The sequence below is a fragment of the Ochotona curzoniae genome, unplaced genomic scaffold, assembly GCF_017591425.1.
Source record: "Ochotona curzoniae isolate NIBS_2020 unplaced genomic scaffold, NIBS_Ocur_1.0 contig_1328, whole genome shotgun sequence".
Classification (NCBI taxonomy): Eukaryota; Metazoa; Chordata; class Mammalia; order Lagomorpha; family Ochotonidae; genus Ochotona; species Ochotona curzoniae.
Genome location: NW_024465041.1, coordinates 513,623 through 527,947, shown reverse-complemented (window position 1 = coordinate 527,947; position 14,325 = coordinate 513,623). Strand labels below are relative to the sequence as shown.

At 42.1% G+C, this 14,325-nt stretch overlaps 1 protein-coding gene and 1 pseudogene across 1 annotated transcript in view; one reads left to right on the top strand and one right to left on the bottom strand.

Moving 5' to 3' along the window:
- The window catches only part of BFSP2 (beaded filament structural protein 2), a 65,036-nt gene that overhangs the window by 20,725 nt on the left and 29,986 nt on the right, over positions 1 to 14,325 (top strand). Inside the window, exons 2-5 of the mRNA XM_040966129.1 lie at positions 1,874 to 1,956; positions 3,325 to 3,481; positions 4,962 to 5,123; positions 13,907 to 14,038. Coding sequence (XP_040822063.1) covers positions 1,874 to 1,956; positions 3,325 to 3,481; positions 4,962 to 5,123; positions 13,907 to 14,038 — 534 coding nt within the window. The remainder of the gene's footprint in view (positions 1 to 1,873; positions 1,957 to 3,324; positions 3,482 to 4,961; positions 5,124 to 13,906; positions 14,039 to 14,325) is intronic.
- Positions 3,915 to 4,772, bottom strand: LOC121146417 (annotated as a pseudogene).

The window sequence follows — 14,325 nt, the reverse complement described above, 5'->3', positions numbered from 1 at the left end:
AAGTAAAAAATGGTCGGCCCAGGATAATGCACAGAACAAAACTTTCCTTTGACTTTGGAAATGAAATAAAATTCTTCCACAGTAAAGAAAATTAAAAGAATATGCTTCTTCCAAACCTGCCCTACAAATGATATTGAAAGATGTTTGTTCTCTTGACAGAGAAAAGGAATAGCGCCCACCAAAAGCAAAGGCAAATGAGAAGGACATCCCAGTAAAATGACAACAGAAGACCAAATCAAACAATCAACAACCCATTGCTAAAATGACAGGACCGAATTACCACCTATTCATATGAACTCTGAATGTAAATAGCTTAATCTCATCTATCAGACGTCACAGATTAGTAGACCGGGTTAAAAAACAAAACCCATCTATTTGTTGTCTACAAAAGACATATTTCACCAACAAAGATTAGTGGAAACTATATCTCATGAATTTTGATTTTGTTTTTTAGTTTCATCTCTTCAAAGCAGTTTCTTCTGATTAAATTCTTTAATGACTCATAGATCATACAGTAGCACCATTTTCTTCAAGAACGTTCTTGACTTTCTTTTTTATTTCTTCAGCGACACATTAGTCATTCAGTAGCATGCTATTTAACTTCTTGGTGTTGTTAATTTGTTTTTTTTTTTTCTTCCTGTTGTTGATTATGTTTGTGGCTTTTCATTTACATGGATGTATAGTAACTGTGTAATGGAGATTATCATATCTAGCAGCATGTTATTTAACTTCATGGCATTGTAAATTTCTACTTTTCTTCCTGTTGTTGACTTTGTGTTGTGGCTTTTCATTTAAGGGGATGTATAGTAACTGTGTAATGGAGACCATCATATCCATATGTGAGGATACAATGGAGTATACATCTCTACTTCCAGATCAAAGATAGACTGCCATTGAAACTGTTTACTATATCTTGACAATAGGATGCTGCCGTTGTCCATGGCTGCAATGATGGACACATGTCTGTTTACAAAGAACTATACTATAGTAACAATATAGGGGAACTCAGTGAGGGAGGAGCGAATTGAGGAGGGGATAAGGGTAATCTCATGATCTATAGAATTGTAGCATAAAATGATAAGAATAATAAGTAAAGTTTAAAAAAAAAAAGAAAAGTAAAACACTGTAGAAGTACAAGTTTAAATTGGGAAAGCTTATGGAATTTTATGGCGAAGGTAGTAGTTCTGGAAAGTCCTGGAGCGGGGTAGTTGAGGCAGTCCTTGACTAATTTCCACCAATAGAAAGACCAAAGGCAATTGGGCAGCTAAATTGAAGGTCCAGTCTTCAAGGTTCCAGGAAACCGAACTTTAGGCGTGTTATTCATATTTCCAACATAGCAGCCACCAGCCACATGTGGTTATTTATTTGTAAATTAATCACAGTTCAGTCAAGTTGACTTTTCAGTTCCTCAGGTCCCCTTACCACATTCTGAGTGCTCAGGATCTTGTGTGACCCCCCCTGGCTTGGACGTACAGTTTATGCAAGATAACAATTTCCACCACTGCAGAATGATCTGGTGGTACACACGTGGAGATTGCACCAGCTTTTCAAGGCATCCATGACCAGGAAGTGTTCAGAACTACTAAGTAAAGTCAGTGAAACTTTCTGTAAAGAACCAGGACATTCCCACGGAGAATAACAAGCTCTTCACTGTGACAGATACTGTGAACAAATCACTTTGTGTCCAAAACCTAAGGCGAAACTTTCCAAAGATACTTCTATTTACACCTTGTTTTTATTGCTTTCTCCCCACATGCCTTTTCGGAGATGAGCATTTTGATTCCCTATATTTGCCACATGAAAGGCATTTTAAAATTCCTAGAGTCTCTGTTGCCAGTTTTTGCCATGATGGCGAGTGGCCTTGTCATTCCAGGTGGGTGAGGCAGTCTTGGAAAATGCCCGGCTCATGTTGCAGACAGAGACCATCCAGGCAGGTGCGGATGACTTCAAGGAGAGGTAAGGCTGGCAGCAGGGTGTTGGGTGGCACACTCAATCTCCCGAGGGGTCTACTACCTGCACTTTGAAGTTTGCATCAGGCTGGTTCTTGATAACGGTGGACCTTGGAGGATCTAGAACTGGTGTCACAGAGAGTGGCTTTGTCTTCTCTGCCACAACACTGGCCCCAAGAGCCAATAATTTGTCTAAGAATATTTTCCAATTGTGTGTGTTGACCAAGTGCAAAAGCTAGATTGAACAATCTAGATTGAGCTACTGATGGAGAAACCAAGCGGATATTGTGGGATGGCTTTGAAAACACTGGGTCTGAGAGATGTGCAGATCAGGATAAGACAGCAGTGAGCACGATGGAGAAGTCAAAATGCAGAGATCAAGTTGGAGGACTTAGCAAGAGAAATCAGAAAACTTGACACCAGCCTGGAAATTCTCTCAGAAAATTGAAATTCATAGGGAACTCCCCCAAAACAAAATCTGTAGGGAACCGAAGAGCCTTCATAATGCAGAAGAGACAGACTTCTTGGTTGGGAGAGCAAGCCGGATCTTCGGAAACATGTGGGGTGCTCTTTCAGCTTCGGCCAATGGACACCTAGCCCACTGACCTGGCTGTGGGCATTGAGACTTAAGTTCTTGAAGAACAAAATTATCAATTGAGTTGTCGAAAGATGAAATGGTGACCTTCAGAGCTGATGAGTTCACATCACTGTCAAGAGACTTGTGTTTGAGTGTGTGTGTGTGTGTGTGTGTGTGTGTGTGTGTGTGTTAGGTCCATGCTTCCTGTTTCTCTTGAGAGAGTGGCACCCTTGCTGCAACCCCTTCCCACAGAGCAGTTAAAGGGCAGAACTGGACAGCAGTGTCCCCTCAAGGTAAAATACTAGTTTTCCATTGTGCTTAAATTCCATTTCTTTCCTGTTGCTCAAATCTCACTCGTGTCCCTCTCCTACATCCTCCACGTGGCCCATGATGACTTCTAGGTTTGCAATCACTGTCGTGAAATGTGCTAGGGCACATTCCCTAGCCTGGTATTGACTAAGTTGGTAGAAGAACTGCAGTGAGAAGAGGAAAGTTGGGGCCAGTCATGGACAAATACTTGATCTCCTTCCCTGGATCAGAACTCTGGGAGGAGTGTCTCATAGAGCTCTCTGCTTCCACTGACCTGAGTTGACACCCTCTGACGTCAGTTTATCATTTTAGCAATAAACCAACAAATACTAGTTGCACTAAGAGTATCCTCAGAGGTATTGGAAGGATGCTTTTTCACATTCGCCACGTAAGTATTATACAGTTGAAATTTTGGTAACATTTGTATTCTCATTTTTTTTTTTCTTTTGGGCCACCGAAGCTGTGTTGATTTAGTTTCTTTATCTACAGGTATGAAAATGAGCAGCCATTTCGCAAGGCAGCAGAGGAGGAAATTAATTCTCTGTATAAAGTTATTGATGAAGCTAACTCCACAAAAATGGATCTAGAAAATCAAATTGAGAGTCTGAAAGAGGAACTTGACTTTCTGTCCAGGAACTATGAAGAGGTAAGTGGGTAATTGTTTAGTTTGCCACAGGATCAAAGGCGGCCCTAACCTATCTGGCCATGCTTGCTACCTCCTATGACGGAAGCTCATTGGGCCTCTCCGCTTTGCCCAAACTCCAGGGAAGATACTTTTTGGAGTCTTGTGGTCTCAGAAGCCTGAGACTCGCAGCTGGAGGGACCAGACTGCTAGTCAGATGGGGTTGAGAACAGTGGGGTTAAGCACAGGTGAGTGATGGAAATCTGTATGGACTTCGCCTCTTCAAAGCACACCGTGTCAGGTACTTTAACACTTTGTAGGACAAACAAAATAACTGAGGGCTGTTCCAAGCTGTGGGTTACACTAATTCTACTGAGGTTAGCAGAGATCACTGAGGCATGAAAGGGACCACAAGAGCTGTATGGTTCAATCCTTGCAGGTTGTGTTGATTTTTTTCTTTATGAGCCAGACATCTATTTGTTCATGTCTTGCATTTGAAGTATTCTTCGATGACATCTTTGGCTTGAGATTCTTTGCCATAGTCCTTGATGACTACGCAACTGCAGCCAAGCACTTTATGGGGTTTCCCCTCTCGGTCAGTTTTACAGAGGCCTACTCAATCCCCAAGTTTCTTGTTGTCATCAACCTTAAAGAGGTTGATCTGGTGTTTGGCACCACACAGGGCCTCCGCCAACTTGACATACATGGGCTCATCACAACTGGATGCCAACACACAGAGGTTGGTTGGAGCTTGGCTAAGGCTTTGGCAGCTTCACAGATGCCACGCGCGAGGCCATTGTGGATGAGGGCCGTCTTGAACACCTCTTGTAGAGCAGTATTCATGTCCATGACACCTCCAGCAGCGATGCCTGCCTTGGCCAGTGGGTTATGAGTGAAGCTGCAACTTTAATGCACTTGGGCCTCGCCTCTGCATGGCTTGCCAGTAGTGGCTTGGCACTAGCGGTGGCAGCAGGAAAGTGTTAATCTTGAAGTAGCTGCTGTTTATTTCTTCTGAAATGAGATGCCAGCTGCTTCCAAGGGAAGGGTCTAAATCAGCTTGCCAATGCTTGCTTTGGGAAGTTACTACTATATCTAACCTTAGGAGATCCAGCAACTAGAAACTTCTTTTCTTCTGTCCGTTGAATAGTCATTTAAGACCATGTTCCTATAATATCCCTTCAATCACTTCAGTTATTTTTAAGTCTCTTTCATCTCAGTCTGACTTCCTATTGTTATTACTTAACCTTTTTTTTTTAAAGTCATTTTGACTTTTTCTTTGGGCCTGGATCTGTGAAGACCAACCTGAAAAATACATCATTGGAAAAAGCATGGGTCCCTGTCAGGAACAATAGCCAGAGACTTGGTCAGTCTGTTTGAAGCCCCACTTTTGCCAGAGAAGAAGAAGCCCAAGTGTTTTCCACATAGGTGGGCCCCTGCTCGCTAGAATTTCCCGGCTCTTCCTCCCCCTTTGGAACTCACCTGGGGTGAATGCTGTCATTTGCAGGATGTGAAGGTGCTGTACACTCAGTTGGCTGGGTCTGAGCTCAAACAGCTGGACGTTCCTATTGGTCCTGGTCTGGATGGTGTCCTGGAGGCCATCCGAACTCAGTGGGAGAGAGATGTTGAAAAGAATCGAGCAGAGGCGGGAGCCTTGCTGCAAGCGAAGGTGAGAGAGAGAATGAGCGTGCTGTGCTCTGCCCTGTGCAGAGGGGAGTCAAGCAAAGATGCGAAAGTAGTCAGCACATAGCAGAATAAACACAACTGCTTAGTGACGAGCTCAGTCTCGCTGATAACAAGCAGTGCGCATTAAAACAGTAGCGTGTTCTTTACTTATCTGAAAGCAGACATGGTTTCAAATGATGATATCCAGTCGTGGAGAGTCTGTGCATCTGCAGATTCTTTACTGCATCGTGGGAGGACACAAAACTCCTGTGCTGTGTTGAACTTGGCATGTGTTTCAAGGGTTATAATGCTTCTATCTATCATAGGAGTCATCTCCATTATCCTAAACAAATAATTGAAAATAAAAGTAGTTTATGCCAAAATATACTCACGGAGGCATTGAAAGAGGGAAACGTATTTGGAGCAAAATCATCTTACTGTGTAATAATAGGAGCACTAAACCTTCACCCTGACCCTGCCAATGTGCTATGCTCATGATGCTCAAAGTGGTTCTGCCTGAGGCAGTTTTTCTTCTTTGATATTTAACTAAGCTCAAATTTTCCGTAGGGAGTACGATTCTACTTGTGACAGAAAATAACTTTCATTAAGCTTGATAAGTAATTAATTAACCAGGAAATGGAAGGCATAATGTCTTTTCTTTCCTTCCCAACTCCCACCCATTTGTAACTTTGGAATTTCGAGGCAGAGGGTGGAAAGTGAAGAGGAAGGAACGTGTAAAACTGTGGGGAAAGTAGGGCAGATGTTGAAGAGATGGGGCGGAGGATTGCCTGCGAACTCTAGCTAATATCTACTTGTTCTCAATCCTGAAGACACAGCACAATGATCACAGGGCATTTTCAAAAATGCCCCGGCCTAGCCTGCATTCCCTCTTCCAGGAGAGAGGAGGCTTTGCATTTTCCCACAAAGTTCTCTGCATAAGTTTATTGCAAAGCCAGAAAGCTGTGAGAGTGCCAGCCAGGAATGAACCCAGCAAAGGCAATTCCGCCTTTGGTTTCACCATACTGCCTTCAAACACAGCCTTGCCCAATTCTGGCTCACATGCATGTTTTTTGCCCAGAAAACATCCTCCACTTTCCTGTTTCTCTGCCACTTACCCCTTCTGCATTGCATCCTCTCTGCTGAGTCACTGCAAACATTTTTGATGACAGCAAGTGCGTAGTTCCCCATCCCACCCATCCATGCTGGCAGGAGAGAGAACCACACCAGGTAAAGTAAAACCACACTCCAGATTTGATTTTGCACCACTACGTATTTTTTAAGAGGCTCACGAATGTGTTCCATGAATGACCCCCGGGGCCTTCTAATCTCATGCTGTCTGTTCAGAGGTGAAGAATCTGTGACACAGAGGATGAACTGACTTTGTAAAGTCCTAGACATTTGGTAGCATCATGACTCAACTCTTCCAACTGTTGGTTCTGGAAACTTCCCTGCTGTCTGCTACGTAACTTCTACTCTGGCTCTGTTGTCCCCAAGGCTAAGCCACAGAAGCCCCAAGATTCTCAACTTTGGGGTGTAGAGCGCATTGTGAAGATTACCTCTTTGGGGGAAAAGTAATGACTGGGAACCAATTTGCAAACTGCGACAAAGAAATCCTGATTGTTATTCACTCTTCATCCCTTTAGAATCAGCCCAACTCAGTCATTACTTCTGAATGAATTCGTTTGTGGCTTCCGAAATAGAGTAATCTGATCACTACAGCTCAGAGAAAACAGACAATACTGGATTTAGCTAAACCAGTGACGCCTGACAAAGCTCAGGCAGTATTTACAGAATGAGTTCATTCCTTTCATCATCAGCAAAGACCAGGAGTGACAGGCAGAAGCCCTCTGATAAGTCATCTTGTTCTTGGAGTCATGTGCCCAGGTCTGACATTGCCGATTCTGAACATTTCTGTCTAATTTTTGCCTGCAGAGTACCAACATGAAATGACTCAGCATACACACAACTTTTATAGAGATGATGCAACATGAACTTAACTATCATTCAACCCAACAGAGCTGATGATTAATTGGCATTATTGACTTAATTATTAGTTTAGGTTTCCTCAGAAGCGAATCCTGTGATAGATTCTGGAGTGGAGGTGATTTAGAAGCTGGCTGATGAGATGCAGAAAGGAACTGACAATGCATGTGCCACGAAGCTGCTACCATGGGAGATTGAGACTGACTATGGTACATTCTTGGAAGTGACACAAGATACAGAAGTGGAGGAGGGCATGCAAGTGGAAGGCCCAAGGGATGAAGGCAGTTGGCATAAGCATTTGTGCAACTTACCTGCCAATTCTTTCAGTGATTATTTCACAATTACTCAGAGATTCTGAGGAGATCTGGCTAGGGGGTGAGTGTAGCAACCATATTTCCTGCAGCCACGCTGTGTTAGACATCAGGAACGTTAGATGTCCAGTTTTTGGAGGCTATGAACCTGCACAGCTCAGTGACTGCAAGATCGTATTGGTCCAGAGCACTTCTGCTATCTCATAAGAATCGGCTGCTCTTTGCTATGTGTTGTGATTACTCAGAAAACAATTAAGGAAAGAAAGCATAATTAAAATTAAAAATTGAATTGATCCAGTGCCAAAGCTAATTTCCTTGGGGACAAATGGGATGAGGACAGGGAGAAAGAATAAAAGAAGTATAACCATTCAGATAACCCCCGACTCCTTCAGCTTACTTTTTGGTAACATAATTCAGGCAGAAGGAAGTTCAAACTTATCTCCCTGATCTGGATTTCTTGAAAGGTCAGAACCACAGCTTAATCTTAGTTTGGTAATCTGGAATTCCAGATTGAGTGACTCTATTTTGCTTTTTTATCCTAATCTGTCAGAGCCTCTTTGTGCTTGAGGTAAAATGATGGCCTCGTGCAATGTTTAAGAAATCAGATGTTTTGGCCTTTTCATAATCAAGCGATTCTCCACTCACCATCTGAATGTTCTATAGGTCAAATCAGGTCTGACACTGTCTGCTTGAAGTTAGTGTCAGGTCGTACAGGGTTAGAACTCCTCAGATTCTTACTCAACTAGCTAACTTACTCAACTAACTAACATTCTCACTAACTTACTCAAATGGATCACAGATCTCAGGGAGCAATTGAGTTATTTCTATACGTTTATATATATATAACAATTATATATAAATTATTATATATGAATTTTGTCTTTTATACATAACATAGAAGACATATATATGTCATATGTATACATACATATATAAACATAAAAGACAAAATTCAGGAAATGCCATGTAAAGGAGGTGATTCATACCTCCCACAGCCTCTTTGGAAGCCCTATCACCCTAGAACCTCTCATTTGTCTGCCTTGAAACTCACAAAACTCATCCTTTATTGATCTTATGGGTGTTTCATTACCTGAGTGTAATTGATCAAATTATTGGCCACTAGTGATCAAATCCCTGTTTCCTTTCCAAATCTGGAAGAGTGACTAAAAGTTTCAATCTTCTCGTTGAAACCTTCTGTCATGGAGTTGCTTCCCTGGCACAAGTACATCAGCCTTTGGAGTGAACCCCAAATCATCTAACTAACATAATGTCAGGTGTGATGGAGATGAAATTGTCAGGAATAATGTAGACTTTTATCATGCTGGAGCAAAACTAAGTCTGAAATTTTGTTAGTTAGGAAATGCAAGAGCTAAAGGAACTGCGATGGGTAACAGTGCTCCAAGAGCTAATAATCAACACACTTTGCTTATACATGAAGATCTTACGCCACAATAGTGCACCGTGGAAAACTTTACCCAATAGATTTAAAAAAATAATAACTTTATCCAATAGATACATAAAAATCAATGTGATTGAGATGGCCTGGAGTGATAGCCTAGTGGCTCAAGTCCTCGATTTGCATGCACCAGGATTCTATATGGGTGCCACTTCCAATCCCGGTGCCCCACTTCCTATCCAGCTCCCTGCTTGTGGCCTGGGAAAGCAGTCTAGGACAGCCCAAAGTCTTGGGACCCTGCACCAGTGTGGGAGACCCAGAAAAATCTCCTAGCTCTTGGCTTTGGATCTGCACAGCTCTAGCTATTGCGGCCTCTTGGGGAGTGAATCAACGGAAGGAAGATCTTCCTCCCTATCTCTCCTTCTCTCTGAATATCTGACTTTCCAATAAAAATAAATTAAAAAGAATCAATGGAGGGTCAGTTCTAAATCACCTGCTTCATAAGATTCATTTTTTTTTTCATTCTGTAGAAACAATAGAATCCTGAACACATGTCTGCTGTGACCTGACGGTGGCCGTGTTGGGAAATCTCAGAGCTTTTCTTCTCGGAAACTTCTGTAGAATTTGGCTGAATTGATCCATCGGTCATTGTCAAACTTCCTAAAATTCAGCCATAGAACTGCTAGCCTTTTAAACTCCAGGCACCTCTTTCAAAAATGTTGGGAGTTTTCAGTCTTCAGGGTGGCCCCTCTTTCAGGAGACCACATGTTATCAGGAGAAACACTTGATTCATGCATGGACAGGATTCATCGTGGGAACCCTGGAATTCTGATATTCTTACTGGTTGTTCAATTCTGATAAAACCCTCAATAGTAAAAGCTATTATTTCCACCCTTTAAAAATATTTATTTCGTTTTTTTTTTAGATTTTTAAAATTTATTTTTATTGGAAAGGCAGATATACAGAGAGGAGGAGAGACAGAGAGGAAGATCTTTCGTCCAATGATTCACTCCTAAAGTGGCCGCAATGGTGGGAACTGAGCCAATCCAAAGCCAGGGGCCAGGAGCTTCCTGAATCTCCCACATGGGTGCAGAGTCCCAAAGCTTTGGGCCATCCTGGACTGCATTCCCAGGTCACGGGCTGGGAGCTGGATGGAAAGCGGGACTGCAAGGATTAGAACTGGTGACCATATGGGATCCTGGTGTGTTCAAGGCAAAGACTTTAACCACTATGCTATCATGCCGGGCCCTAAAAAAGATTTATTTATTTATTTATTTAATAATAATCACACATGTACAGAGAGAAGGAGATACAGAGAAAAATGTCTTCCATCCCCTTGTTCACTCCCCAAGTGGCCACAACGGCCAGAGCTGAGCCTATCTGAAGCCAAGAGCCAGGAACCTCCTCTGGGTCTCCCACACAAGTGCAGGGTCCCAAGGCTTTGGCCCATCCTCCCTGCTTTCCCAGGCCACAGCAGCGAGCTGAATGGGAAGTGGAGGAGCCAGGACACAAACAGGTGCCCATAAGGGATCCCAAACCATGCCAAACAAAGATTTAGCCTGTAGCTATCATGCCATGCCCTATTATTCCCATTTTCTAAATGTATTTACTGTCACCAAAGAAGGAAGGGCAGGAGCAAGGACAGAGTCTCTCTTGTGGTTTTCATCACCAGGGTGTGCTAAGGTGACCAAAAAGGACAGCTACTCCATGTCGCAATTTGCTGTATGTTTCCATTGGTATTTTCAATATCAACTGGACATTGGTTCAAAGCAGGCAGCTTCAATAGCCAGACAGATCTGTGTAATCTCTAGGAGATTTCCAGTTATCTGATGCCTGTGGCTGTGGCAAGTGATATTATTTGTACTGATTTCTGTAGAATCTAGAACTTCAGATCCATGGACCTGGTAGCAAAAATGCTTCCCCAGCTCCCCAGCCCTGTCCCAGATGTTATACATCAGCTCTTTCATTTTTCAAAGTACTCCATGTTAAAGTTTATTTACTTTCACTTTATTTGAAAGGCAGGCAGATGTAAAGGAATCCTCACTCCCAAAGCACACAACAGCCTGGGCTGGGCCTGATGTAGATCAAGAGCCCTGAATTCCATCTTCCACGGGGGTAACAGACACCCACGTATTTGAGGAATCATTTGCCGCCTTCTAGGAAGCACACATTAGGGGAAGGTGATTGGAAGGAAAGAAGCTGGAACTTGAACAAAGCACTCTGATTTGGGTGCGGGCATCCAATGTAGGAACTTAAGTGATGTATCAAATGCCAGCCCTCTGCACTTTACTTTTTCAATACATTTAAGTGCAAACAGAGCACAAAGTAATTTAAACAAAGCGATTTTAAGCAAGGATGTAAAAAAATGGTGGTGTAGGAAAACACTGTATGTGGCAGTTTTGCCAGTGAATACAAGCCACTCACTGCATTGAGTGACACAGGGAGAGGACGTGTGATGACCCCAGAAATGCCCAGTGACGTGGCTAGCCCAGCTGTAATTCTGGATTCCCCTTCCAAGAGCAGCTCCTCCATGACCGAATTAACTTCCAAAAGGTTGTACAGGTCCTCCTGCTTCTTAGCGTTACCACCCCAGGAATGACTCTTGCTACGTGTGAAATGAGGATGTAATGAGGTCACAAAAACAGACCACAAGAAATGCTTGTTCACTCATTTCTAGTTAAGCAAAAGCTGCTGACATCACGGATGAACGGAAGAAATTCTGACATACATTTTGCTTGACATTTTTTATTGACCTTGATGACTTCCTTCATCAATAGTGTGAGTAGCTGCTTTACTGAATCCGATAACAGTGTTCACATGCTAGAAGAGCAAGCCCTCTTCGTGCATGTTGCATATGCCATGGTGCATATGGCAAACTGCTACAGACATAACATAGTTTTAAGTTTAATCTGCATATTTCACATTTTATTCATCCTTAAGTCCAGACAGTAAATAAAACAGCAAATCAATCCCTGATTATAATATTTTCATTTTGGCGGTGTCACGACCCCTCGGTATGACTGATTTCAACCTACTGACTTACTGTGAATGCATGCTGAGTTGGAAAGAAACATTTTCTTAACACAATATTATGTGTCATTTTCACCACATGAAAACCGTAACCTCAATGACATAGATTTTTGTAAAACAAGTAGTTAAGTGACATGCTTTAAGCGTTTATTCCTATTTGAAAATAAATTCAACTACAGGTAGATAGAACCTAATGTTTTTAAAAGTATGTATTTATTTGGAAGGTGGGAGATTGAGGAAGAAAGAGAGAGGGGAGAGAGAATATATCATTTGTTTTATTCTGCAAATATTTGCAACATCTGGGGTTGGGCCAGCCCAAAGGCAAGAGCTCGCAGTTTCATTTGATCTTTCATGTGAGTGACAGGAGCTCAAGTGCTTGGGCCATCACTGCTGTCTTGTGCACTGGCAAGGAGCTGCATCAGAAGCAGAGTAGCTGCTACTTAAACCAGCACTCAGGTTATGGGACGTTGGTATTCCAAGTGATGGTTTAACCTAGTTGTGCCACACTGCCAATTCCAATGATTTTTTTCTTAATGCCAAGCTAACAGCTTTTCCTGACAATTTAGCAATCATTTCCTTTGCTCTATGATTAGCTGGCTCCAGCTCACTGTATTCCTGGCTTATGACATCTATGCTTTGCAGCAGTGCCTGACTCTACTTACATTCTAGGATATCTCCAGCCCCACTTCCCACCCACCCGTAAAATCCATCTGTCCAGAACCCCACCTCCAAGACGAGAACAAAACACTGGGCTACTGATGACACAAAAACCCTGGAAAATAGGATGTTTGAGGCTAATCCATCTAGTTTGGGGAAAAGCACCTCTAATTTATGGGACTTTGATGTGTGAAAGAAGTAGCAGCATTTACTGCTTGTTAAGAGCACAGCTTTGGGGTACTGATGCTGTGGCTCAATAAGCTAATCTCCTGTCTTCAAGTGCTGGTCCATATCCCTGCTTATGGCTCGAGAAAGCAGCAGAGGATGACAAAGTCCATGTGACTCTGTCTGCATGGGAGACCTGGAAGAAGCTTTGCTCAGCTTCAGCAATTGCGGCCATCTGGGGAGCGAACCAGTGGATGGAAGATCTTTCTTTCTCTATCTCCTCTTCTCTTTACAAATCTGCCTTTCAAATAAAAAACAAATAAATAAACATAAATCTTTAAAAAAAAGAGAGTACAGATCTGGAGTCTACTGTGGATCCTGAGTCCTGATCTTTTCTCCTTTAGAACTCATAACCTTGACCAAATATCTCAAATTCTCATTGACTCCTTTTCTTCACATCAAACAGGATGATAATGCCATTTACTTAATAGTATTATAAAGATTAGATGAGATAATAACTGCTAATAGCCATGTGGGGAGTGAACCAGGGAATGAAAAATCTCTCTCTCCTTCTCTTTCTTCTCTCTTTTGTTGTGCCTGCCAAGTAAATAAAACCAAATTAAAAGAAAACAAAACTTTTGCTTGAAAATGAACCAGAATGAGGGATGATGAGCCTGATTAACAGGCTTCTCATTTTTTCCTTTATATCTCTGCTGTAAATTCTTGTTGATATTGCCAGGGGAGAAAATAAGCAATTATAACCCAGAAAAACACACAACTCAACATTTATCTGATGCAAATAGGAGCACTTTGTAGAACAGCTTTAATATTTCTGTTGTTTTTTGTACATAAGTTCAGACACTACAAAAGATTACCCTACCCTCTTGAAACCAGGAGAATCTGTCAAGCCAATTATGTTGGAAAGATGTCAGGTCATAAGCATTTATTTATAAATATGAGAAGCAATGCAGGAAGGAGGAATAAGAAACTGCAAACAAAAGTGAGTACTTACATCATGATGAGAAAAGGACTTTCTAGCATTTATTACTTAGGGAATCTTGAATTTTATTCCACTTGAAGATGTTATGTGTTGAAAGAAAACACATTTTTGTATGCATTTGGTGACGGGCTTTAGAAGATGAGACTGTGGTTAGAGACAGGAATTGGAGGTTAGAAAGACTCAGAAGAGAACGGGTTCAGGATTTTAACTCATCCCTGCTCATACGGAGACCTGATTTCCCACAGCAGCAGGCTGAAGTGGCCTGCATGGCCCCCACCCAGGAGGAGAAGCTGGCTGCTGCCCTCAGAGTGGAGTTACACAACACTGCTTGCCAAGTTCAGAGCCTCCAGGCTGAGACGGAATCTTTACGGGCCCTGGTGAGTCAGTCAAGAAAAGTAATGGTGTTTCTTCTTCAAATCTTTACATGGTCATATTACTGGCATTCATGCATTAGCATCTCATAGAATATGATTGATGCCTAGATATTCTGACATCCATGGACCATCTGATGCTGCTTCAAAGCAAAAAGGCACACTTAGCTCAAGCTATTATTCCTCCCTTATATTAGTATGTTTCAATTGATTAATTACACTTACTTTTAGTTATTTTTAATTCAAACACCTTCTGTCCTTTCCACCCCTTTCAGCCTCTTCTAATCAAATTT